The following is a 27,556-nucleotide window of genomic DNA, read 5'->3' as shown; positions in this document are numbered from 1 at the left end:
CGCAGGCAGACAGCCACCTCACAAAGCCTCTTTCTGTAGACGCTACGACACACGGTGCTGACCTACAGGTTTAATACCAAATATAGTTACAGTTAGGCATTATTATCCGGCACATTATCCGGCACCAACACCCTGAAACTATAGTTAGAATTTGTTAATTGTCAAATATGTTTAACTATATGAAAACTGAGGGCAAATAGAGGGATAAACTAGTCTATTTTGACACACAAGACATACACGCACATGACTGTATACACATGAAAACATAAACACAAGCAAATGGAGATGGACATACATGAAGAAAATGTGTAGAGACATTGCTTTTTCATGGACAGCCGTAGGCATCTGTGTGGCGATGACTAGGTGACTAGTGAAGAAAGCAGATGTTTGGGTGTAGCAGGGAAAACATCCAGATGATACTACTGTAAGTGTGTGAACTGTTGACTGTGATCAAGTCTCTAAAAGTTATATATGTATACATGTTTAATGTAACATTCTGACTTGCAGATTAATAATAATAAATCTGAATGCTGACTGTGACTGACAAGTCAGATCTTGACACACGATAGGTCAGCATTGGTCAGCGAACCCCACCTACCACGAAGGGCGGACGTGCAATCAATCAGCACTGAAGACCAAACCACAATATGCCACTCCACCCCTGTGGTTTTGGTGTGTGTCTACTGTTTGTACAGTCAGGAGATACAGTAAATGAGTGTGTATTTTGTGTAGGTATTCTTATGGGTGTAGTTTCCTTCTTAAAGGATACGTCCATAGGAAATAGTCTATAATTTAGTTATTGGCAACAAAATATTCAGTATGGCTTTGTAACCAAAGCTTAATGCACTGTATATCATGTTGTTGCACTGTGTTACATGTTTCTTCATTAATACGAACAGTTTATTTTGACTTAATCCCATATACACCATCCTACTGCTGTAATTACCCAGTAGAGCAACAAATGTGTATTAATCCGCAGCGGAAAATAGTCCCCAAACATTGCACCACTTACTCCTGTTTGAGTAATGCATGCTAAAACCACAGTGCCCAGCTGTTTCAGGAAATTATTTGGCCTTTTCTAAACATGAAACTATTTCTGAGCCATTTTTGAAAAGATATAGTCCTCAAATGCCCCCATTTGTCTTTGGGCTGAGTGCCACAATATGGTAATAAACCACCTTGAGTTATAAAAGGGTTGGAATCCATTCATTTATCATTAGCTTTTCACCTACTTCTGAATACTGACACATTCTTTATAGGGGTGAGGTTCACAGGCAGAGAGACAAAATGAAAATATTCGGCAAATGTGTTGGGTTGAAGGGGGGAGGCTGACAGAAAATGTAACACACATGGTCTCTTTGTCTTCATAATGAGATGTGTAGCCTACTGTTACAGCTGGAGCTCCCACGGGCCAAAACTAACATCCCGCCTAAATAACTGCACCCACACCAGTTTTCACTTTTGTGCAAAACATACTTTAAAAACAGACTGTAAATGAATTTGACTTGACCTGCAAACACAAACTCACACGTGCAGACGCAGAATAACCGAGTGCTTGCAAACTCACTCACCGACACACCACACACACATACTATTTACTAAACTGGGTATTTCCTCCCTTGGGCGGCTCAATCTTTACACAAGGCTTCGTTTTTTTCCTCTCTTTCTTTTTCTTCTCATTTCCTCTCCATCCTCGCTCGCTGCTTTCTAGGACTTCAGCAATGTGCCAAGTCTACCCGGATGCATTTCCATTCATTTTCACCTGACTCAATTAGACAGGCTCATTTGTATTGTAATTATTTCCAATAAATAACATTTATATTTTGGTAATATAAAGATTTTAAAAGCAAACATACTGACTTTTAAAGAAATCTTGTTAGTCCCTCCAAACTGTAACCATCTTAATAATTTAACAAAGCCAAATAAATCTCATTTGCTTATCAAGTGGCACAAAATCTGCCAGTTGGCTCAGATCATTTTATTTGATTCTGATGCATATCATCTTACTTCAGCATGATGAAATCAATTCTTGATCTGCTGTAGAATTATCTCATTTTAATCCTCATCACTGGTAAAAGCTTAAACAATCAGGAGTTGAAAGCAGAATCCTGCACACTGTTTAACTTGCAAAGATACATGAATTAATCCAGCAACCAAAACGTTGCAAATAAACGTATTTGCAAGTAAGAAAGTGTGCAGGATTTTGCTTTCAACCCCTGATCCACTTGTCCCTCTCGCACCTGTCTTATGAAATAGTTGTGTGAAGTGTTTTTTCTATTGGAAAAGTTTTAAAACATCTTTGGCTAAATATTTTATATACTTTAAGGACAATTACTCAGTTATAAATGGATGAATGTTTGCAAAAGAAACATGACCTGTGGCTACAACGTTATTTGCCTGCTTTCAAAATTATTAAGTTGATTTTACAATCCGAGCATTGTATATTACACCCTTCTCAAATGATGCTGCCCTTCAACAACCTCATTTTAATGGTTTGATCATATTTTTAGTAGGCCCATTAACTAGTTATGTCTCTTTCTAAGCACAAAATACTCTAATTAATAAGATTTAACCCAGGCAGAGGGAATTTATGAGAATTAAAAACTGTAAACCTACTTCTAAGATTAAAAAGATAAATTGTTTTTTTCCTCCTGTACTTTTGTATACATAATGCTTCTTTTTCAATTATGAAAACTAATACAAAAAGTGGAGAAAAACCTTAGTTAATAGTTATTTATTGTTAAAAACAACCATTTATTAAGCAAAGGTTATAAACCTTTTGAATGATGGCCATTCAAATAATGATCATTAATCACTGATCAAAGATAAACCGTATTTATTAACCATTTATGAAGTTTTGTAGACAACACATGCAACTCAACAATTAACAATTGCTTAATAAATGGTTTAAAAAGCATTTAATTGTTTGTTAACAGGGAAATCATTAACTAAAGTGTAATTAAATTAAATAAAACATTTCTTAATGATGGTTATTATAAAGTTTTAGCAGGGATTGTTTAAACACATTCTGAGGTTTATAGGTCAGACATAGGGAATGTAAAAGTCTGGGCCCTTGGCACGTAGGCTTAAATAATACAGGCTGCACTCTACCTACAAATATTTGGTATTGTAACACTACAGTTGCAACAATGAATGGACACCAACCACAGAACCAGAGGCCTCAACAACAGAGTTAATCACCACTCAAAATGACTTATTCATCCTCATATTAGCAACCTCCACAGTAAGATATTAGGGGGATTTTGTAGTGACGTACATGCGCCCCCGCACAGCTTTGAAACAACAAGCTCTGCATGAGGCGGTGGGAGCCACAGAGGAGAAAGAACAGCAGCGGGGCTCTGGATGTTAACATGATGAGCTCATAGCATCAGGAGGTCAGTGAGCACGAGGTGACGGGTCAGTCTCACAACAAACCTACATGAGCGAAATAACTACATGTTAATTCTGATGGAAAAATAGCAGGACCGGAGTGTAGTCTGTATACCTGTGTATCCAGCCTGTACCTGAAGGTTGTTGACTGAAGATTTTGGCTTTTTATTAAAAAAATAATATTGGACAATAAGTTTCGACAAAGTTTGGGTTGACTGGAGAACTTACAGCTTTTTCAGACAACACAACTTAACTTCTGGCAGGTTCATGGAATGGAAATTTTATAATTGAAGGATTTTATTGATTGGTCTAGAAGTATTTTTGTCAGTATATGTCCTTGGGATAAAACATTGAACTGTGGTTGAACTCTGGATGACCTCTGGATCCTTGGGAACTAAATCAGTATGTGGTAAAGGATTACTGCTATTCTTCATCAGATTTACAAAAACATCACATATTACAGTGCTAAGAAAAACAGTAATACAGTCTGAGGGCTATGAGGTGTTGACTCCAGTTTAGAGACTTCTAATAATTCAAACTGGCACGCAATACAGACAAGGCAACTAAGCTCCAATCTACTAAACTAACATTTAGTAAATACCACTGAAGAAGGAAAAGTAAGCTGGTGAAGCTGAGGTGAATTACATAACTTTATATTGGTGCAGAGTCTTCTCTTGAAAACACATTTGCGTCATTCTGAGATGCCTTGTGTGTTTAATAGTGCCGAGTGGAAACACAATTAAATTCAACCTGTCAAACAGGATGGATAAGGCAGCAGAGACTTTCACATGTGCTACGTGGGCTGCAAAAACCCACCAAAGTCAATCTTTCTTCCAAGTCTCTCCAGGAGTTTGTTTTGCTGTCCAGCTAAGCTTACATTGACTCTGTAATTGACTGGAGCTGGGTCAATCCCATCATGCAGTGCGTGGCGGAGCCCTGTGGTCAGACTGCTGTTTACATTAGAGCTCTAATCAGCCTCCCTGGAGAGCAGCTTCAGATCTAGGCCACTGAACAGTTTGGGCCGGCCCAGTGCTGGCCAGCTGGGAGGGAGGGACGGCCTGCTCTGTACCCACCAGACACACCACAGCTCTCTGTTGGAGAGTGTACTTATGAGGACCACATGTTGACTACTTTCTTATTTTGGCAGAGTTTTTGGTGCAGTGTCCAAATCTTACTTGAGATTAGCTGTCCTTTGTCAGCTCTGTGTGGTGGAGAGTGATTGTAACAGCAGAGGGAACAGTAACACCTGCTTTTCATTCAGCTTATTATGCTTCCTCCTGTCCTCTCTTCATCATCTAGCATCTACCCCAGAAATCAACTGAGGTCTGTCATTATTGAGGAGAGAATGAGTGGGGAGTGAGAAATCACAGGTGTAATCTATGTGAGGCTGCAACAATTATTTTCATTATCTATTATTCGGCTGATTAATCTACCCAAAGTGACGTCTTCAAATTGCTTCTTTTGTCCAACCAACAGTCCGAAACCTAAAGACCCTTCATTTACTATCATGAATAAGAAGAACAGCAACAAATTCTCACACTGAAGAAGCTGGAAACAGCAAATGTTTCAAATTGTTCTTGAAAAATGACTAAAACAATTAATCTATTATCAAAATAGTTTGCTACTAATTTTCTTTCAATCGACTTTTCGATTAATCAGCAAATCATTGCATCTCTAATTCTATGCAGATGTTTTTACCCAAAGACAAAAGCATCCCTACAAAATCAATCATGCAGTGATTTGATCTGGTGGGACAGTGAAATGAACAGCTGGCTGAGGAAACAGTGTTACTGTACGATAAATATACCGAGGGCTAAACAAACCACCCATGTAAACCAAAATAACAGCACCACCAGTATTATTCCATGTTCATTCAAATAATAAAATGATCAGATGTGAGTTTAATCGGGTCAATCATAAAAAAACATTTGCATTTTGTTTACTGTCTTCCTCCTCTCCGTTTAAAGTGCATTTGGTTCATTCAGGGAAAATGAGGCAGCCCATCAATACATTTCACCTAGAAATCTGCACAGCTGTGGTTGTTCTTAATCCTATAATATCAGTGTGAACCAAAAAAGGACAAACCTACTTTACCTGGCTTTTTCAAACCAACTAAGTTCTCATCAAGGGCATTTTTACCTGTTTCCCGCTCCCATCTCTTCTGTTCTTTCAGTAAACACATTCTGATTGTCTCTTTCTCTTGTGATCAAAGACATTAAACTGAGGCTGTTTTATAAATAGATTTCTGATGAATTATAAATATAGCAACAATTAGTTGTTAACAACTTCCGGTTAGTCCCACCCAATTCCGGTCTGCCCATTCAGAGTACAGATATGATACAGTTAACTTCACTGGTTGAAGGGATACAGATACAGATAATGGTGTACATGCTCATCTCTACTGTTGTTATTTCTGAGTCACATTGTCAATTTTACCTTTGCACCATGTTTCCTTTCTTAACTCCAGCCTCCTCGCTTCTTTGATGATTTTAGCTAAATCTACTTTATTGTAGCCTATGTCTGAACCTCAGCACCACCGTAAATGGGAGTTCTCCTTCAATGCATTCTCCAAGTTTTAAAATAAATAAATGAATCACTCGGCACAAGTTTGGTAACAACACCTGATAATAATAAGAATGATAAATAATCTCAACTACAAAAAAAATGTGTCTTCATGTTAATATTCTCTGTGTATGACAATATCAGTTATCAATATCAGAAAATTTTTGCTTCCTAATATTGGTACTGGTATAAGCCCCAAAAATCCAGTATCGGTCAGGCTCTAAGGTTTACAGAAAAAAGTATACTTGAACCAACCTTGTCAGCAGTGAGTTCACGTATCTTGATGATTTGCACTCTGAACTTCATCAGCAGCGCCTCCAGGACGATACACTTCTCCTTCCAGTCCTCCTGGCTCATGGCCTCCTCCCCCTCCGCCATACCGTCTGACCCTCTGGAAAACACATACAGCAGTGAGACATTGAGCAGTATGTACATAATATCACATAGACGGATCCCATTATATGTTTCCTGTCAGATAATATTCTTTTCATTTCCCTTTCCACAAGGAAGTGAGGTTCAGGGTCAGCTGGAGGTGACTGTCCTTGAAGCCGGTTGGGATTCAGTGTTTTGCTCAATGGTCCTTCAGCAATGAATGATTGCTGACCGGGGACTGCACTAAACTTGCAAAAGACGGGTTCCCCAAGGACAATCAAAGTCCTTTTTATGCAGCTACTGAGCATCTTCAGGTCTTCAGGTTAAACTGCATAAAACTCAGAACTCATGAGGATTGATGCATACTGATGGATACTGGTTTCAGACAAGAAGTGCAATGATCAGTTCTTTCAACCAGTAGCTCTCAAAGTGGGCTCAGGGGTCCGTAAAGGGGTTTTAAGGGGTCCCTAGCCAAAAAGGGAATAAATAGTTTTCACTATTATTTAATCTGTAAGTATCATTATAACATAATTAAGGCTATTTTGGTCATGACTTTCATACACTTTCTGTAATAAAACATATAAAAGCACAATTCTTATCAGATGGGGAAATAATACGGTAATCAGTCTCTGGTTTTTGATAGAAGTTCAATGTCTTGCACTTACAAACCAATATACTATACCAAATCTCTCTAAACCAATACACAAACATATGTAGACACTCAGAAAAAAAGACAGACAGAGGGTTTGTTGTTGTGCAGATGTTTTGCCACCAGCCAACACCTGAAATATTCCATGGTAAAGCCCAGCTGGACCAGTGTGAGTAGTGGGCGTATCACTTAGTTGAGCCAAATAGAAAAACACCACTTTTGCTCCAAAACATCTCAATACCTTCATCGGGATGGTCTTGCATCATGTTTTCCAGCACTTTGGTAGGAAAACAGGCAGTAAACACAGCGAGAGACAGAGATAGAGACAAAGAGAAAGAGGCAGATGAGGATCTCTGACGGAGGAGAGAGGAGCAGGGGGAAGAAGATAGAAAGCCCGGGTTTCTCTCCCAAGTAATAACCTCTCATTACCAGCCTGGCCTCCTCACAAAGAGACTGCAAACATGTGTGGAGGGAGGCCATAAACTGGTTTCCACAAGCTTATTTCTGTCGCCTGTTTGCTGTGGTAAACACTGACGAAAGCAGGCAAAAAAAGAGAGCTCTCATCCCACAAAACAAAACAACGTAAATAAGTCAAGGCAATGAATTTAACATGACATATATGGCCTGCAAATACCCATATAAAACCATTCCTTATGAGTTAAGGAATTGTGATATCTGTTCTTATATTACACATAACCATTTCTTGTAGGAGTAACGGTTTAAAATGACAAGCCTAATTAAGTTTTATTATGTAGACCACCCTCTCTCACCCTCTTTATAGTCTAATTTATTGTCAGAGATTTAGTTATATAAGGCATTTTATTTACACTAACAAAAATCACAGTAATAATCTTATTATCAGATGTATAGTGCTTTTGTTATAGGTGCTTTAAAAAGGGTAATTTTATTCCCAATGGTTTGTTGGAACAAAATCTTTCAGTTGCTCTTCTGAGGAATTAATTCACTCAAGTTTCTTGCAAATAAGATCCTATGAGAATATTAGTCAGTTTTCTGTAATTGAGGGAAGATAAAATTAGTCTGCTCGCTCATCTATTCCCTCTCGTCCAGGCGTCATTCCACAGTGATGATAAAAGGATGTGGTTGGTGGAAAACATTAAAGGCCATTTAACCCCTGGACCCTGACTCTGAGCTTCTTTTTGTCTCATTCTCCCAGACTTCCTGTTGAGTAAAGTCAGTGTCAGTGTAAAGAGACAGTGGCGCTGAATGTGCTGTCTGAGTGCTTCCCTGTGTTTTCGACTAGTGATGTAGTCGGGAGCTATTCAAAGTGTAAGACCTCCATTACTCACTGTTTAGGTATTTAAATGAGTTACAAAGTAATTGTAAATGTTTCTTAACACTGTAACAATTCTTCAAAAAGTTTTACTTTAAGAATTACAGAGACCTAAAATAGTCAACAATGAGGCACTCTAAGGCAAAAATGCATCTTTAAATAATTTGTGGTTCTTTCAATTGAATTTCAAGAGACTATAACACCTCATTGTTCATGTATGTTTGTTTTTCTGCCCATATTTTGACATTTAATTGACAAAACGTACTGTATTTTTGGTGCCTAGATTTTAGTGCTATATCTTTGAGGACAAAGCTAACACTAGCTAGCAAAATACACAAATGGCGCAACGCTGTTCGCTTCAAAACTGTGAATTAGTGAGTAAGGAGAAACAATACGCACTACTGTGTCCTCAACTATCATAACTTTCACGTCACTGTTACACCAAATAGCGGACAGCAGAGAGACTGGTACTCAGCAAAGGTGCTAATTTGTCCCACAGGTGAATGAAAACACCGTTTGAACCATTCTTACTACATACAACCGTTAGCTAAAACAGTTGCAATTAGCCTCCGTCGTTTCCTATTTAACGTTAATTAAAAAAACAGCAATTTTCATCAAAGTTACTCGACTTACCTTGACAATATTTGATGGATAGAAACTACACAAGGGGTTTCACGCCATGTCGACACAAGCGTCTATACATTTGCTGTCATTCCTGTGGAGAAAATCCTAATTCATGAGTAAAAACGGTGAATTTCTCTCTTTCCAAAAGGATGTCATTTCAGCTCTCGGGCAAAAAGTTGGAGACGGGTTGGATTTAGAGGGCGTGGCTTCGCACAAGACATCCAATCACATGTTCGGTGGGCGTGTCTCTGCGCCGCACCGCCGCTGAGTCCGTGATTGATTGACGTGTTGTCCGCACCAATGAGAAGCCGGAGCGCTATTTTATGGACTGACTGTCATCTGAGGGCGGTCTGTGACAATTTGTCGGAAGTGACGTCTCACATGTGCAGCATGGACCATCAATGTGTCAAACTACCGAGAACAAGACAGGAAGTTGAGTAAGTGAAGCTTCAAATGACAGTTTTATATCACACAAGGACGACTGTAAAGCTTGTTCAACCACTGATTTTGCACAGGACTACTTTATTTTAGCCGTAATATACTATAAAAAGCGGAAATATCAACAATAAAGTGAATACAAGGGACAATTTATTTTACTATTGGGAATGGTGTTTAAAAAGTCATTTATTCTGAAAAATGTGTACCGGAAGTGGACGTGTTTTATCGTCTAGCTTAATGTTAGTTACAGCAACAAGCTGAGTGAAAAGAGCTGATAGTAAACCACATGCTGAATTGAGGTGAACGCTACTTAAATTCAACTTTACATTTTTATTTAGCTGTTTATGTTTTGTGCGCGTTTCGGTGTTTTGTTGCTTCAGTGTTTGTTTTGCCTGTCTCGTATTTTAATTTAGACGTAGACTCAGTGCTAGACAGCTAGCACTAGTTGGCTAACATCAGTCCTAGCAGCAGGAGGTAGCCAAGGTAAAGCGAAATGTGCAGAAACCATAAAAGGTGTGGACATAAAATGACTGTGTGTGTGTGTGTGTGTGTGTGTGTGTGTGTGTGTGAGAGAGAGAGAGAGAGAGAGAGAGAGAATCGGGTGTGAGGGTCTCTTAATGAGTCCAGCATCCAGTCTGTATCACTATAACAAAGCCATGTTGCAGAAATTTTCTCAGCTGGGAATATTGTTTTAGCACTCATAGGCATGAAAACAATTAATCTATTGTGCTCCTCACACAGGGCAGAGTCATGGTGGTGAAGAAGAAGACAGCCAAAGTGGAGGCTGTGGTTTTGGATGAGGACAAACTGCACAAGCTGATAGGTAATGTGACCAAACTACTCATGAGCACACAAACTGTTGCTAACAAAACAAGGACATGACATCAATCCAGCCGGTGCTTACATGCCAACGTAGGGAACCTTGCACTTAATCCAGATGTGCGCACCCACTAATACCTTAGTGTTTGGCATAATATTTCAATGTTGGCTATCTGTGATCGTTCCCAGCGTCCCTCTCTATTGATGGAGGAGAGGATGGAGTCAGGCAGCTCGCCCACACCCTGCAGTCCTGTTTGGAGTTGAAAGAGCCAGTGCAGCAGATCCAGCTGGTTAAAAAGGTTGGTTTTAGGAGCAATGTGAGATTCAATAATGTGACCGCTATGACAGCTTCAACATTATTCAACAAATTATGTGGAGTGCCACCAAGCATAATATGACCATTGTGTGTCCATACTGCACCAGGTGGGATCACAGCTGGAGGCACTGACTGACGAACAGCCTGATGAAGCTCTTCTAGAGGCTTGTCTACACACCCTGTCTCTGGTCTACACCTCCCTGCAGGCCAAGAACCCCCTACGACGAGCCATTGCCAGGTACAGGGCAAAATATTAGTATTCTTAGTCTGAAACACACCTGTTCAAGAAAATGAGATGGAGAACACAGCCTCTAAGCCAGTTTCAGTGGTCACTTGCTAGTGAGGCAACCAGCTTTTCATCATAGATTATATTTGCATTCAAATGGAAACACCAATAATTGTTCCTTCCTTAGAATCTAAATCTTTGTCCCAACATAATGTAGATTTATTATCAGTGTAAATTGCCCAGACAAAAGAGAGGGAGAAGCAGGTTCAAGACAAGAAATTACTAATTAAATGTTCATTACGTTATAATGATATAATGACACGATGGACTAAACGGTCTAGATTAGTAGCAACTTCCTCATCTTGAATAGTTTCTTCAAACTCTGCCAGTTAGGAGCTCCTTCTAAGCCTTAAAATATTTTACGTAACATGTCCCTGTGTTGCTTTCCTCAGTGCCTTAAGTTCAGTACCAGCATGGCTACAACAGCGAACCGTAAACAGTTTGTCTGCCTGCTTGTCCGACTGTGTGTCCAACCCAACTTCAGACCGATATCCACACATTGTAGACACCATCGCTGCCTGTCTGGATGGCTTCGCTCTCGGTGAGTGGTGTTCTTCTTTGCTCTTACTGCAGACTTATTCTACTCTTGATCACTGCAGACAACAGATTCATCTTACTTCCTGTTGATAAGATGAATACTTACCTTTCCACACTTTTCTGTCTTCAGGTGAGAGATGTATTAACAAACTGCTGCCGGAAGGTTAGTGTCCTACTTCATTTGTTTGAAAAAAAGTGTTAAGTCAGGAATGCCTAACTTTTAGAGAAGCCTCTCACTGATGTTCATGTTCTCCTCTGCTCCATGTAGTGTTGCAGTTCCTTCACAAGGGATTGAGTGAATACCTTCAACAGAACAGGTATAGAGGCATATTCCATATTTCATATTTCTCTTCTTCACTATCTGTACTTTTGTACTGTTTTACACAGTGAGGTCAAATTTACTTTATTCTAGCCATGGAACAGTAACAGCTGGTCTAGCTTTATTTCCAGAGTGGGTGAAGTGTGCATCTTCTGTACATTTTGATACATGTGTCTCTGTCGCCCCCTGCTGTCATCCAAGTGGTCTAGCAGGACGTCACATTGCCCAGGCCCAGCTGATGCACTCGTGTCTGTCTGCGGTAAAGACATCCATGCTGGTGATCCAGAGATCCCAAGAGACCATTGGCACTGCCCTGCAGGCTGAACAGAAGCACTGCAAGCTGGAGGACACACTGAGCTGCCTCCTGGGCTGCTACACACACATCCTCACTGATGGTAAGAAACGGGACACAGACATGGAGAAACTACTGACATACAGTATATAGAGACCCAGTCGATGGAAGTAGACATGTAGAGCCACCTTCATTTCAGTGCAGGTATATCTATCTATCTTGATACTGATTCTGTTCACAAACAAATACATTTGTTCGAAGCAGCTTCACAGAGAAGGTGGACTGCAGTGCTTTGCTCAATTAAGTCTCATTTGATCTAACTAGAATTTTAGTGGAGGGCAACTTATTCTCTTAAATGAGATATTAGAAACCACAAGCACCTCTGTGCTTTAAACATGTTTTCTTCTGACTTCTTTCCACCTCTGTTCCCTTTCTTATTTCCAGAGGAGTTCATCCAGTCCGTCCAGAGTACAGCCGGCATGGCTGTAGTGTTGCTGATCAGGTCTGTGATGGGCTGTGGAGATGAAGTTGCTTCTGTGGTAAGTGAAAGAGTGAGAATGAAAAATTCAGGATTTTGCACTTTATGCATTTAATATACGATATAATTTAATACTCCCTCTCTGCACAACCTTGAAAAGTTTCAGAGGGACATTTAATTTGATTGTACAATAAATTGTACTGAGGGAAATTACCTTTAAAACTTGTACTCTCAAGTGTCAGGTGGTTTTAAGTGTTCTTGTCTTTGTGTGTCAGGTGTGCAGTTTGTTGTGTAGCTCAGCTCAGGGTTTGGACTCAGCTCCTCACTGGTTAAAGCAGAGGTGTGAGGGTCTGTGTACAGGTGGTCGCCCACCGGGTGTCTCTCTATATCTGTGTCATGGGGCTCTGGCCATGTTGAGCTGGAAGGGTGCTCTCCCAGGGCCACAGTGCGAAAAGCTGCTGCTTCTGGTCCCAAACACACTGCTGGATCTAGATGTCAGGTAGGTCTGATCCCTATTCACTACTGACTACTGTGGATTGTAATAATTTCATCATAGAAGAAGGAATACAATTAAAATCTGTCTCAAAACTAAGGGAAGCGTGCTTAATGTAATTTGAAAATGTTATGTCTGAATACTTGACCTGTGTGATCTCATATGTGCTAAACAATTTTTTTTAAAGAGTAAACAGCAAGTCTGTTTTTTTCCTACACTGTAGTATAAAGGAGTCCAGTACAGCCATGGTGGTGGCTCGGGTGCTGACCCTGTGGAGCAGTGCTGCCCTGGACTGCCTGCAGGGGGAGGGGCAGCCCTGCCCTTCCCACCTCCTACAGTCCCTCAGTGGAGGTTCGGAGCTACAGCGTCACCTGCTGGAGCACATCTACTCCCACTGGGAGCACCCACTGGATGGAGTCCGCCACCAAACCCGCTCCCTCTTCCGCAACCACCTCCTCCTTCATCAGAACACCAACCCCTCCGACTGTGATCCAACCAAGGACTCTTACATCAAAGAGCTCACCCAAAGCCTGCTGGGATTGGAGTGGCATATGAGAGGGAAGTACGGCTCCTTGGGCTGCCTCGTGGAGCTCTACGGGGCAGGGTACCTGCTTGACATCCAGCCCCAGCTGCCTTCATGTCTGCTGGGCCTGATGGGAGACCAGACGCTGGCTCCTTATGCCAGCGACCTGCTCGAGAGGCTGTTTGTCAGCCACAAGGCCCAGCTGGCCAGTGAGGCTGCTGCAGCAGACAAAACTGCTACAGAGGAGTGGATGGGGCACTGGCACCAGACGTGGGTGACCCCTCTGCTACAGGTGCTGTGCCGTGCCAGACTGGACCAGACCACGTACATCCTGGACTATTTCCTGCCTAAGCTGCTACGCTGCAGCCCCTCCAGTCTAGCGCACATGGTGCAGGCTTTACAGGACACAACGCCATGCAGCACAGGTGAAGGCACAAATACACAGATGTCTGCACATAAATGCAACTATTTTATTACTTTCCTCCTGATTATTCATATTAATATATATCACCTTCTGTTTTGGCAAAAAAGATCATATGAAAGCTTCTTTCCACACTTTATTTTTTTCTATGAACACAAATGTTTAATTCCTTGGTAGGTCCTTCGGGCAGCAGGGGTGCACTGGGAGCTCTCATGACGTGCCTGCGGGCAGCCAGGGCCCAGGGTGTTGTTCCATCCTCAGAGGAGGGTCTGTGGGGAGGACTGGTGCCCCTCTCCCTGCTCCAACAAGCACTGGTACACAAACATGATCAAGTGAGTATGTGTGTATCCTCAGGTCAAGTCATTGTTTTTATCTTTCTATACATTTGTGTTGCATATACCCTATGTTTATGTCTCATCAGGTGAGGATGGATGCTTTGGGCTTAGTGTGTGAGAGCCATCGCAGCACTGAAGTTCTGACCTCGCAGGAAATGGATCTGATCCGCCACTTCCTGCCACCTAATCTGAACAGTCAGTCTCCAGGCGTCAGACAGCAGACAGTCAGCCTGCTGAAGAAGGTCAGTCATTTACCTCACGTTGTCTTTACCAGCTTTGAAATTCAGTAAGAAAATGAAATTCATAAAAAAATCAGTCAGCTTGTGGACTGATAGAATAGAAGTAATGGGTTTTTGATCAAAGGGATCTGCAGTGCTAACATCCCTTTCTCATTGATGTAATGATCAAATCAAAACTGTCAACTGATGGAGCTTGATTTCCTGTACTATACAGTTGCTTTGTAGAATGAAGGACAGCACTGTGCTGCTGCAGAAGAGGCTGATCCAGGAGAGAGACCAGGAGCAGAGAGACAGAGACCAACAAACGCTACATCTGTACAAGGTATACAAAACAAATGGAACACGACAATGTAGAGGTCTACCTGAGTCTTTTTTTTTGTGTTATATAAACAAATCTAAGGGCTTGTTGTTTGTGTGTGATGTAGGAGTTCCTGCGCTGGATGTGTGTGAGGCTCCTGGAGGTTTTGCTTCCTGGAGCTTCCTTCTCTAAATGCCTTATGTCCCTCCACCTGTTGTGTCTGCTGGGCCAGCTCTTCACCTTCAGCACAGGTACACCTACTGCCCATCAGTGGCAGTTATAAATGACTGCAGCTAACAATTATTTTCATTGTCGACAAATCTGTTGATAATTTTCTTGATTAATCAATTGGCTGTTTTGTCTATAAAACGTCAGAAAATGGTTAAAAATATTAATCCCTATTTCCCAAAGCACAACATGACATCCTCAAACGTTTTGTTTTTGTCCTCAACCCAAAGATATTCATTTTTACAGTCATGGAGGAGTAAAGAAACCAGAAAATATTCACATTTCATTTTGGAGATTTTGGATATAAATGTTGCAGAAGTTCACCAAAGGGTTTGTTGCTTTACTCAAGGACACTACAGTGATGATGCTTGGCACATTTCATTGCAATAGCAGTGGCCAGCTCACAGCTCTGGACTCCATCTTTGTGTCTGTGCCTGAAGCAGCAGCGTGTCCATCACTAGCCAGCCTCTTTACTTTGATGCCAACCTGAAACTCCAGCTGGCTCAGCGTCTGCTCTCCCTCTCGTCACTCACCGTGCCCTCCTGTGTTTCTTCACCTCTGTTTTCCTCAGGGCCTGACGCGTTCGCCCTCGGTGAAGTTGTGACCTCTGCACATGCTCAGAATGTCCTCTACTGTGTCGCCAGCAACTTCCTGGAAGTCAAACAACTGGCCTCAGTGTTACTACGGCAACTCCCGGGATCAGCTGTGGGACTACAGGTTAATATGAGGGGCAAGCTCTGTCACGACCCTGAAAATAACCTACTGACCTAACTTAAAAACAAATATGGCATCTTTTTGATTTTGTCAACATAGTTTTTGTTTTATGCTGACATTAGTTTTATAGCACTGTATAGCACTATATTTTTTTTTTAATAAAAAAATGTCGCGTTCATAAAAGTAACATTGCTATGAAAAAATATACCCAAGATTCAAACTCGAGTAAAAGTTAAGATGCCGTATTAAAATAATTGTTAAAAGTGAAAGTCAACCATATGAATAGCACATGAGTAGAAGTCTCAAGGTATCCTATGTTAAATGTACTTAAGTATCAAAAGTACAACAAAAAGTTATCAAATAAATGTAAAAAGTACAGTATTTGGCACCAAAATGTTTTGGAGTGGAAGTATAAACTAGCAGAAGATGGAAATACTCAAGTACAAGTACCTCGTAATTGTACTTTAGTACAGTGCTTGCATAGTCGTGTTTTCAAGATGTTTTATTTAACTCTGGTCCTTCCGGTGTTAGGTCCAGGAGAGGATGCGTTGTGTCCTTCAGGCTGCTCTGGACCTCAGCACCAGCACCAGGCCTTTTGACAGCGTGTCAGCAGCTCACCTCCTCAACATGCTGCTTCACCAGCCCGACCTGAGCCAGGCTCTGCTGCAATGTGCGCAAAAGCAGGTCCTCGATTTCCAGCCTCCTTCCCCACCACCTCAGCCTTCTGAGACCGTTATGTTGGAACTGAACACACTGGCTGGTAAGATTCAGATGTGTCGCCTTCATAAATGTATGCATGTGAATACATAATGATGTGTTAAATATAAGGATTTTATTGTTCCTCTGTCCCCAGTGGTTCAGTTCTTGCTGCACTGTCTACAGTTAGAGGTGTCGAGAGCTGAGTCATCTCTCTTGCAGGCAGCTGCTTCCTGTCCTCTCTATGGCAGAGCCCACTGCATCACTGCTGTCCTGCAGCATCTCAACACTGAGTGAGCACATGAATCACATCTTAAAAGACAGTGGAAGAAAGCTCTCCACACCTTCCCTGAGAACAACATAATGTATTTAAAGAGCAAATTCACCCATGACCTTGGTTATATGCTTACCCGTTTACGTTATGTGTATGTGTCTGTTTAGGACTTTGAGCCAGTCTGAGCAGTGGAGATGTCTGGTGTCAGAGCTGATCGCTGTGTGCTACAGGATGTCTGATGTGGTGTCCCCTGTGGTCCAGAGCTCCTCCCCAGAAGGACTCATCCCCATGGATACAGACTCAGGTAATATGATTTCTCAGCAAGCGTACGCTCAATGGCTGCATACAAGAACACTCATATTCTCACTCTAACCATACTTTACTTTAGTAGATTGCTTATTTGATTTTGATGAATGCCACTTGTTCATGAGTAGGCTAGAGATCATTTGCATCATCAATGACCCCAATATTTTATGTTCATACATAAAAAAGGAATCGTTTGATGTTAGATGCTAAAAAAATGCCTGTTTAACGCGAGGTGGTCACCGAGATGGACAAGAGAATATGTGATATTTACAGTATGAGGTGATGTTACACTGGTGGCTGTAAAGGTGGATGTTCACTTGAACAGTGACCTGCAAGTGTTTTCCTCAAGAATTTTCCAGCAGTAATACTGAATTGTATTCTCATGCTAAAATATGGCTAAAAAAATGTAGCTATTTAATTTCATGTAAGGAAAGCCAAGGGTCTCACTGAGCATGGAAATCCTGGATTACAGTGGATCACTGTTTATTCTAGACAGTAAGCAATAGAGAATTTAAAGGTCCCCTGTGTTGAACTTAGCAGCCGAAACGTGATTTGATATTCATAATTGTTTACTAGAATGAGCCTTTCGTATCTACAGAGGAAGCAAGTCCTCTTCCTAGGAGTCCGTCATGTACAGTAGCACCACCATGTTTCTACAGTAGCCCAGAACAGACAAACAAAACACTGACTTTAGAGAGAGCCTTTTGCAGTTACGGAAGAACAGGGTGAGATGACGGTTTTCAGTTGGTTGCAATCTGTGACCTTGCTCTGAGATACCACTAACTCCTACACACTGGACCTTTAATTATTCATGGAGGTTAGAAGAATGATACACTAACAAAATAAAAAATGCTATAAATAGAAGGTAAAGTACTAAAACAGATGGCACATTTCTTTTTACATTTTTATTCTGAAGTGCTGCAGGTTATATTACATTAAATGCAAACAAAAAGAAATATGAAGAGAGAATTATTAGAACAGAAATACAGCTTTAGTTGATAGAAGCAAACAGAGGAGGAGCCAGAAAACATTGAGCATATGATATTTGTCTGTGTGTGTTTGGACAGACACCTCTGCAGGTCTGCAGAAGATCCTGCAGGAGATTCAACCCAGAGACACCAATGACTTTTTCACAAGTGCCAGAGAGCTGGACACACACCACGAGGATGATCACACACAGAGCCAGACCACACACACACCGTCACTGGACACAGGTGAGTTGGACATTATTATACACATACCGTTCATGTTTCTTTTCTCTAAACAATAGAATATTACCCACGTTCAGATGTATTCAAATAGCGAGGCGCTCTTCCTTAAGGGGAGTTGCAGCAGCGGCTGTACACACAGCCCATGGTCCCTATTAAGGTACTTTAAAAGTCTAAGAGTCAGAATTTCCCATCAACTCGGTTGTCATATTTCTGGAATGCTGACACGCTATGCATGCTCTGTATGTCCACAGATATTCAGCCCAGGCCCAACAATTTTAAATTGAGAGCAATCTGTGGTGTGTGCAGTACTAGTGATGTCCTGATGGGGGCAGTGTTTAACCTTATGTTTTCGTGTCCAGTACTTCTAGGAATCTTATTAAACGATTACCTAAACGAGTGTAACCAGACACATCATATGACCTCTGTCTTTTGGTTTCCACTGAATACAGATTTTAACGGGGCGCATTACGTAAGACAAATCTCTCTTTCAGTTTAAGGTATTGGGTAATAAACCAGAATGTGATCAAACTTTTCCCATGTCATTTGTTTCATGTTTGTGTATGTGTTGGCTCCAGGCGGTGAGGGCTACAGGGTGACAGCCCAGATGGTGCTGGTATGTTGCTGGCGGAGCATGAAGGAAGTGGCCATGCTGCTTGGACAGCTGTGTCAGAGCCTGCCTCTGCACTACACCAATGACAGCGCCCACACACACCCTGGGCTCATCACAGCAGAGCAGGTGAGATCCTGACATACTAAACACACTCGCACAGTAGCATCCAGCATGTTTCGAAGCAGCTTTTGGGCTCGTGTTACCATTATTATTTACTGATTTATTTCATAATGGATCAAAAAATTAAGTGATCATTAATCCAAAGTCCCTAGTAAACTAACATTTTAATCTTAGCTGTTGCTAGGGCCAGTTAAAGGATACTGTAAGTCTGCAGATTTTCTTATTATCGACAAATCACATTGAAAGAAAGAAGGCACTCCTACAAAGCGGAAAGCAAAAGTATAACATTATATTCTGCATATAAGCTTTTAAAAATTAAAAGAAAATGACATGTATTAGTCACTTTTTTATTGCCGTATGTGAGCAGATTGTAGCCTATCGGAAAAATTAGGGTTTCTCAGTTGGAACCAGTGGGCCTGGAGTCAGTGCCACAAAGTGATCCCCAGAAGGTGAAGTGGGGAAGTATTAAGAGAACACGTTAGTGGTTTTGGTCCTTTCACGACAGTAATTTGGTCTTTTGATGGCAATAACAAAAATATAGTATATCACCTTATGAATAAAGCTGTAGGGTGAAAGTTGAACACTTGTTCGTACTTGTGGCATAAATCTGGACTAAATTTAACGGCACTACATACTATTTTGTTAGCTTCAGGCCAAAAAGGTTACTGACCTAAGTCAATAGGGATGTTCAGGTCGTCTGGATCAGTATCAGTACAGATAATTACCTCCACCAAGAAGGTTTTAAGTAATTTGTTTTGACATTTTAGGTAATTTCTCCAGGAAGTTAATTTAAATTTTGATTAAGCAGTTATGGGTGATTTGAAATTTAGAGTTATAAAGGGCTTACGAGTTTGATATTAAATTAGGCTTGATTGAATTAAAGCAGACTGTTGGGCCTGTGCGGAGGCTGAGTGCTATTCTAGTTATGTGATTGATCCTCATTAAATACAGTTTCTTTATGAATGTCATGAAAAAATTCAGTGCGCATTCCATCACAGCAGGCCACTGGCTCAGGTTTTAATTATTCTTGACCTCATGTTACGTTACATAAAACTGATCCCAATGAGTTCCAGACAGTGAGGTATCTAGATTTCCAATGTGTTTGGAAGTGAACACAGGTATTGTTAATCAGTATTGGGAGAGAGACGGTCAGACTGATGCATTCCTGCATGCTCGGCTCCCCCTGGTGTATGTTTTGTATGTTGGTAGCTTTACACATCTGCCAGAGGGGACTTCAGACATCTGCTGTCCCTACACCGCTCTGTCTTGTCACTATTCTTACTGCTTTGAAGTCGCATTTTGGGAATGCGATGGCCAACAAGGCTAACCGACCTACTGTAGAGCAGCTGATCTGTGGTGATGTACTGCTGAGGAACACAGGACAGCCCCCCCACCATGATCACATAGAGTAGTTGTCATTCTCATCCAGTAACGATCATCAGAAAAACACCCGACCTTAGATTTGACACTAACCTCATTTCAGCTGAGATCTACAGTAGACGGCTATTTACATCAGCACACAAACAGAGTATATATATTCCATATAATTAGGTGACCTTTTTGTTTCACGGTATGCGTGTGTATGTACTGTACTGCGGAATGATGTGAATGTGTGTGTATGTCTGTGTGTGTTTGTATTGCCACGCTGGGAGGCTCTTCAATTAGCATCCGCCCTCGTTAGCGCCGCGCTTTCATTTGAGGCTCGACCCTGCTGGTTTAACGGCCGCGACGGCCCTCCCTTTCCACTGCATTCTTTCCAAATCACTTCCACCACCAGCAGGAAAACACTGAGCGCTGCAAACAACACGCTCCCACACATACATACACACACATACACATGCACAGACTGACACACAGACAAACTCACACAGGAATAGTTGTCTGAGTGGTTCAGCATGTGAACATCCATAATAACAAGGGTACCAGACAGGCTGTGTTTGCATGTGTAGGGGGTAAAGTGTGTGTGTATGTGTGTGCGCTTGTGTGTGTGCTTGTGTGTGCGCTTGTGTGTGCTTGTGGACCAATGCATATACTGCACAGCCCTGACATAGAAAGAAGGAAGTATCACACTGTAATATGTGCTGAATGTGTGTTTTTTGTGTTTTTGTGATAGGGGGGCACAGTTTAGTACTCTGTAGTTTCTATACTGCCAATATTTTTAATTGCAGGAATGTATTTGTGCAAATATATCATCATCAGTCAGTTTACTACAGGGTAGCAGCAGACAATGCATTGGACTGTATGCTATTTATCAGCAATTGTTTTTTACATCTTATTTCCTGTTGTGTTTTTTTCTTTTATATCCAATCCTCCAGTTTCGAGTTCTTCTTATCAATCATCAGTTCCCATTTGGCAAAAACATTGATTTACATACTGTATAAAGTTGTTTATATACAATGACCCTAATAGCCGGCTACTGGTGGTAGCCTCAAATTTACAAAAGAAACATCATCTTTTTTTATTTATTTATGTGGTTTTCCCAAAATGTCCCACTGCAACTTTACTAATTTGATACAACTGACAGATAGTTTAGGACCAGTGTTTTGCAGAAAACCCAGGCTATTTACATCAGCACACAAACAGAGTATATATATATATATATATATATTCCGCTGCTGAGAACCAAGCGCCTGCTATCAGTCCGCCCTTGAAAAGGTTTTTGACCAGATTGTGCATAGATTTGTGAAATCCATGTATTGTGCTCAGTTCTTCAGCTACATTCAACTTTTTCAGCAGTTATTCAGTGTTTTTCTAAACCAGATGAACACAATGAGGCTGAATACAGCCAGGGCGTCTTAACTGTCGCTGCAGATACTGACTCAATAATGACGTCACAGCCACAGTGTCCCGAAGAGATAATTGGTGGTGATATCATGGATACCATGTTGTCCACTGTGCTAACTATGGCAATGGGCCTCGTTATATAACCAATGATTGAACAAACTCATGCTGAGGACTGCATGGACAAGAGGAAAATCTGAACTCCTGTCCGCTCCGTCTTTACCGCATCCCTTTTTCTGTTTCATTCGCTTGTCATCAGTTCCACGCTTTGTGTGTGTGCATGTGCGTATAGTGTGTGTGTTAGCATTAACAGTCAGTGGGGTGATTCCAGTACTGTTTGGAAAGTTGGGTCTGGCTAAGTCTCTGTGGACAGAGTCACTCTGCCCTACCACTGCGATGACATGCATGGGCAAACGTATGTGTATACTTTGTGTGTGTGTGTGTGACCAAAACACATCTCTTTCCAAAATGTGTGTGAGCTCAACACCTCCTGCGGTCCTCAGCCAGCATCCTGTGTTACATCCTTGTTGGCCTGGCAACACTGCAGATGTTTCTGTCACTACGTGGCACCATGGCAACAGCAATAGCTGTGATGGGCATTAACGGTAACGGTTTGATTTCTTCCTTTTTCATTAATGAGCAGTTACTACATTATTCTCAGTGTTTTTCAGTAAAGATGATGCTTTGTGATTAACTTTTTTTCTGATGATGACAGTGAAAGAAGGGAGACTGGGCTATAACACTGGCCGATTGTAACAAAGCATAAAGGAAGGTGTAGCACTTTGACATCCTGACAGAACGATACACGTTTTCGTACTGTTTGAGTGTGACAGACCACCAAAGTCGCTGGTCAGCTGGAGTTTGACAGCTCTGGTGTTTATTGGCATAGCTTTGCCTGGATCGGTTGGAGCCCTGGTTACACAGAGGAGCCAGACCATTTGTCTGGCCGCTCTGCAGCTAAGGGAGAAACACACCCACACCCACATACACACACATACTGCTATTAACACAATAGGAATGCTTTGTCCAGCACTACTCTATATTTGCTCTCTAGTGCAGAATATTTTTTGAATCCATTTTGTGTGTCAGAGATCTGAAAGTAGCTCACAAGCAAATTATATCATGTACACATAATTTCTCAAAAAAATCTAGTGTCACTGTCAAAGATGGCGAAAATTGATGATGATTCATACAAGCGAATGTCATTCATCATATTTCATTGCTCACTTAGCAGTGTTTAAAATGCAGGGAATTGAGAATGAATTAGGAGGTGACCTTGGACACAGGTAAAGACTTCATAGGCTCTGTCAATCTTAGAGAATGTGTAACTTTGTAGCAAGTAGGAAGTGATATCAGTAACTGCCTATGAGACCAAAATGCTGCTTTTCCACCTGTTGTTACTAGCATGATTTCCCTATTCAGTGTCAAGAAATGCATAAAAACTATGTTGTAAAAATGGCACCAGGGCGTTTTATAGTGGATCCTCTGGGTCCTGTATGTTGGGGGGTGGGGCCTCCATGGATCCGACCTGCTCCAGCACGTCTTATACAGTAGATGCTCGATCAGATTGGGATCTGGGGAATTTGGAGGCCTGGTCAACACCTTGGGCCCGTTATTGTGTTCCTCGAGCTGTTCCTGAGCCGACGATCAGAATCTGTTTTATTATGTTTTTTTATACGACTGCTGATAAACTAAATTAATGTGAAAATGCATTGCTTTGTCTCTGCAGCATACAATCTGCAAAGTTATCAAATAAATGTTTTGGAGTAAAAAACACAACTTTGCCTCTGTAACGTGTTAATAGAAGTATAAAGTAGCAGAAAATGGAAACACTCAAGTAAAGTACAAGTACCTTAGACTTGTACAAAAGTACAGCACTTGAGTTAATGTGCTCAGATACATTCCATCCATTCATAAAAAACCCTCTGGCGACTTGCGACTGAAGCTTGAATTGCTTCATAGTTATAGTCAAGTCTTACTTAAAGTTAAAATATATGTATTTTGACTTAATTAACTGTAATTACAACTAATTTTAACCATGTCGACATACCTGACTGCAAACGAAGTCCAGCCGCACTGAACCTGAGCAGCTGAGAATAACATTTGTTTATTGTGTAATAGTAAAAGAAGCTGAATGACTGCTTTCAGTCTTTCTCTTGTCTGTACCATTTATACTCCAGTACTTCACAATTCTTCCTGCAGATTGCTGCAACAACAACAACATTATCAGAGTGCTGTCTAACCCTCGGCCTCGGGGGAGAAGTTGGCTATTTGGGTCACTGTCACGGCCCCGAGCCATACATGTAATTAGACTTGGGAAACTTCCCTCTCCGCACATGGAAGTTTTTCTGGGAAACGGGCACGTTTGCAAACAGGAAGTTGACGTCTAAATAAAGTCACCCCCCGTACCCTCCCCCGCCCGGCGCAGGAAGCTTGCTCGGCCCTTTTAAACAGTTACACAGACGGGAACCTTCGAGGGGGAAGCTTTAAATAGGCGAAGCCACGGCCCGGCTCGGCCCAGCTCAGCACCGCAGCGGTCTGGGCCCCGGCAGCCACGGGGCCTTCTAACAGTGACTGTCGCTGCCATTTTTACCCCCGTGAGGTCAGGCCTGTCCTGGGAGTCCACTCTGGCCAGCAATGTGATAAGTCATTGGGCTTGGTACCACTGTGGTTTCCTCAGTCCATACTTTGGTGTTTAAGTTAGTCCACTTTAGGTCTGCAGGGTCAGTTGAGTTTATTGTCCAGTCATGTGGCCAAAAAAGAAGCTGGCCAAGCCCTGCATTTTGTTACACTTTTTCTTTTGCAATATTTTGCTTTTACACATATTTTTCATTTATTTATTTTTTCCGTTGTAACGCGTTCTCCTGTTGTCTTCATACATCATTGTTCCTTGAGCCAGTGACATCGTCGCTGAAGGCTCCAGCGACTGACGTACTCCCCATTCATCTGCGGGTCTGTGTCTGTGTTAGTTTAGATGTTGTGTCTAACCCCACATCCCCTAAAGGGCCGTTGGGATTTTTTCCCCCCCTTTTCACACAGGGTGTTTTTGCATCGATGTTTGCCACCCCTCCCTGTGCCCTCCATGCCACCCCTGACTAAGTCGAGGCCTGGCCGCCTCTGTGGTGGCGGTGATACCACAGCCTTAATGACAGGGCACTGGAGTCCTGCGTCCGCCTCGCCCTGCCGCCTCACCTGCAACACACTCACCAGTTTACACACTGCCACAGCACTCTGTTGTGTGTGTTGTGTGTATGTGTATAGTTAGAATAATGTTGCTAACACTATTACTAACTGGATGGTTTTACTGACAGTGGCCATTATGTGGATGTCTCAGCATCCTTATTTGAACACACTTGTCACGCTACTGACATGCCGCTCTCACGCTTGACAGGCTCGACACTCGCTGGCTGAAAACTAAGTGTTGTCTCTAAGTGTGTAGCCAGTGGTGCAGCTTCACTTTGCTTGCCAAATAGGTAAAAGGTAAAGTGAGATCAGATAATGCAGTTTAGCGTTTGATTGACCGTGTTTCTACAGTAGCCCATAACGGACAGACCAAACACTGGCTCTGGAGTTTCACATTTTTTACCTGTTTACCTGTTTTTATGTCACAGCAGGTTCTCCTTCACTTTTAACAAAATGATTGATACACTAACACAAAGTACAAAGTCTGCAAGAGCGGTTTGATTTAGATCTTATTGCTCCCCTGTTTTGTTTTCATGTACCAGTGGACGTATTCTCACAAACTTAAGTCTAGACTAAGACTATAGTCATGGCCTTTGAGGTGATGGATTTTGCATCCACAAAAACGATGAAAAGCGTTCTCATTGTGAGGATTTGCACCATTTGACTTAACTCCTCATCTATCCACATAGTTTCTGTGCTTTGACACGTTACCCAATAATTTTCCAAACTCTCAGCAATTTGCTGCCGTCTGAGACATCGCATCGAGTTGTGGTCATGACTTCAAGAAGAGATTGAATAAACACAGTCTCAGCATGAAACCGTAATCCTGAAGCTTAAAGGCTTCAAACTTACATGGTGATGGTAGGTGATGATGCTCAACTGAAAGTAAGCCATTGAAATGCTTCCACAAGTTTTGAGACAGGCTTGTATTGCATGTACAGTAATACCCCACCTATCACACGAGGGTTTCAGACTGTTAGTCAGATAAATCATTTGAAGATGTCACCTTTGAGTTTTGGAGAATGTGATGGGTATTTTATCACTTTTTTCTTATTTTTTTTAAACATTGAATAGACAAAGTTACAGATTAGTTTTCAATGAATTAAAAATAATCAACAGAATAATAGTTAAATAAGAAAATAATTGACAGATTAACCAATATCTTCAAGTAATGTTGCTTGCTTCGCTCTTGTGGAGTATCACATCTAAACTACATGTAATGAATAAAATGAATATGATCATATGACTGAAAACTACTGTCACTTAGGTATGCAGGAAAACATCTACATCTTCTAACAGAGACATATGTCATCCTACTCCCTCATTGTTCAGCCAATCTAGGCTGATGCTGCTCACTGTCTGCACTGTTCAGATGTTCAGGTAGTGTGCAGCCAGGCATGTCACATAATCTTTTTGACTGCAGTTATGTCATTATGACCCCGAGTAACTGGTAACATTCGTTTCTGCTGGAGGGGAAAGCAGGAGGCTTTAAAGTCATGCATACATAACACACTCTTTCAGTTGCTGATTCCCTCCCTGCTTCTCTGTTACAGGTGGAGGGAGTCGGCCTGTACTTCCGTCAGCAGCTCCTGCAGTCCCGTCATCGTGGCGCCTTTGAACTGGCTTATGTGGGCTTTGTACGCCTCACCGACATGCTGTGCAGGTGTGTGTGTTCACATTCAGGGCAAAGGGCTGAAAGGTAATACTGCTGAATGGCTGCAGGCATTGGCTCCCATCATAACACTGAGTGTGTGAGTGTGCCTTGTCATTAGTAAGAAGTCCTCTCGGTATCATTCGTGGAACCCTCTGGACGGCCAGCAGAGATGCTGGCATTAAAACAAGTTACCTGCAGATAATGGAGGAAGACAATAATAAATTTTTTTATTTATTTAAAGGATCCGTTCAACATTTTGTTTAATCCACTTTTTTTCTGACTGAGGGATGAGAATATTGATATCTCATGTCTTTGCTTGGGACAGCGCTCAAGTCAGGCTAGAGTTAGCCTAGCTTAGCTTAGCTTAAAGACTGGAGGCAAACGGAAACAGCTAGGCTGATTCTGTCTGGCAACCTTTAGGATCGGACTTCAGGAAGCTGCACACATTTACAGCAGATTGTTGTTGTTGCCAAGAAATGGTTTTCCCACAATTTGTGCGGGTAATTTTTACAAAATCTGTGTATGGAGCAAGTAATTGAGATATAATGTTTTCATTTGGGAGCTTTTAATGTGTTTGTAGCCATATTTACTTACTAAGCTTACTGTATCGCTTAAACAGATTTTTAGTTCCATGTCTTTGTGCAAAGTTAAACCAGTCAGCTGCTGGCTGTAGCTTCATATTTATTACAGACATGAGGTTGATATTGACACTATCTTGGGAAGATATCAAATTGTTGAGCTATTCCTTTTTAAGATATAATATGTAGTATTTCCACATCAAAATGTCTTAAAACAAGAAAGTAGTTTGATAATTTCATCAATAATTAATGAATAATAAAATAGCTAACAACCTAAAATATGACATTTTGCTTGTGTGAAAAAAATATTGTAACAAAATCCACTTTGATATCATTAATAGTTAAACATGGGTGGTGTTGGTGAAGGGGCACTTGAGTTCATCTGACATGCCTGTGGGGCTGCGTCTGACAAAGAAGTTGGGAACCATTGCTGTAAACGACTGCAGATCTAAGTGCACATGCCTAACCAGGAATCTAAAGTGACGAAAAAAGAGAACGTAAAGAGAGAAGCAAAAGTAA

At 41.5% G+C, this 27,556-nt stretch overlaps 2 protein-coding genes across 6 annotated transcripts in view; one reads left to right on the top strand and one right to left on the bottom strand.

Annotated features, from left to right (window-relative positions):
- Window positions 1-9,064, bottom strand: part of plekhh2 (pleckstrin homology domain containing, family H (with MyTH4 domain) member 2) — a 30,345-nt gene extending 21,281 nt beyond the window's left edge. For both annotated transcript variants that reach the window (XM_084375287.1, XM_084375288.1), the window contains exons 1-2: window positions 8,898-9,064; window positions 6,208-6,343 (exon numbers count right to left, since the gene is read on the bottom strand). In XM_084375287.1, the coding sequence (XP_084231413.1) occupies window positions 6,208-6,330 (123 nt within the window). In that variant the 5' untranslated portion in view covers window positions 6,331-6,343; window positions 8,898-9,064. The remainder of the gene's footprint in view (window positions 1-6,207; window positions 6,344-8,897) is intronic.
- Window positions 9,065-9,287: 223 nt separating this feature from the next.
- Window positions 9,288-27,556, top strand: part of thada (THADA armadillo repeat containing) — a 92,419-nt gene continuing 74,150 nt past the window's right edge. Inside the window, exons 1-23 of one of the 4 annotated variants that reach the window (XM_084376593.1) lie at window positions 9,587-9,625; window positions 9,740-9,839; window positions 10,068-10,149; window positions 10,335-10,444; window positions 10,569-10,699; window positions 11,140-11,288; window positions 11,415-11,447; window positions 11,553-11,601; window positions 11,805-11,998; window positions 12,340-12,434; window positions 12,649-12,872; window positions 13,090-13,814; window positions 13,988-14,142; window positions 14,232-14,387; window positions 14,599-14,706; window positions 14,810-14,933; window positions 15,482-15,627; window positions 16,156-16,384; window positions 16,478-16,613; window positions 16,762-16,898; window positions 17,968-18,114; window positions 18,687-18,847; window positions 26,359-26,468. In XM_084376593.1, coding sequence (XP_084232719.1) covers window positions 10,077-10,149; window positions 10,335-10,444; window positions 10,569-10,699; window positions 11,140-11,288; window positions 11,415-11,447; window positions 11,553-11,601; window positions 11,805-11,998; window positions 12,340-12,434; window positions 12,649-12,872; window positions 13,090-13,814; window positions 13,988-14,142; window positions 14,232-14,387; window positions 14,599-14,706; window positions 14,810-14,933; window positions 15,482-15,627; window positions 16,156-16,384; window positions 16,478-16,613; window positions 16,762-16,898; window positions 17,968-18,114; window positions 18,687-18,847; window positions 26,359-26,468 — 3,392 coding nt within the window. In that variant the 5' untranslated portion in view covers window positions 9,587-9,625; window positions 9,740-9,839; window positions 10,068-10,076. Of the gene's footprint in view, window positions 9,326-9,537; window positions 9,626-9,667; window positions 9,840-10,067; window positions 10,150-10,334; window positions 10,445-10,568; window positions 10,700-11,139; window positions 11,289-11,414; window positions 11,448-11,552; window positions 11,602-11,804; window positions 11,999-12,339; window positions 12,435-12,648; window positions 12,873-13,089; window positions 13,815-13,987; window positions 14,143-14,231; window positions 14,388-14,598; window positions 14,707-14,809; window positions 14,934-15,481; window positions 15,628-16,155; window positions 16,385-16,477; window positions 16,614-16,761; window positions 16,899-17,967; window positions 18,115-18,686; window positions 18,848-26,358; window positions 26,469-27,556 lie in introns of those variants that run through there. The other 3 variants (XM_084376595.1, XM_084376592.1, XM_084376594.1) reach the window with 3 other exon arrangements.

Source organism: Pagrus pagrus (genome assembly GCF_965226575.1).
Source record: "Pagrus pagrus genome assembly, chromosome: 15".
Classification (NCBI taxonomy): domain Eukaryota; kingdom Metazoa; phylum Chordata; class Actinopteri; order Spariformes; family Sparidae; genus Pagrus; species Pagrus pagrus.
This window is presented reverse-complemented; position numbering and strand designations above follow the sequence as displayed.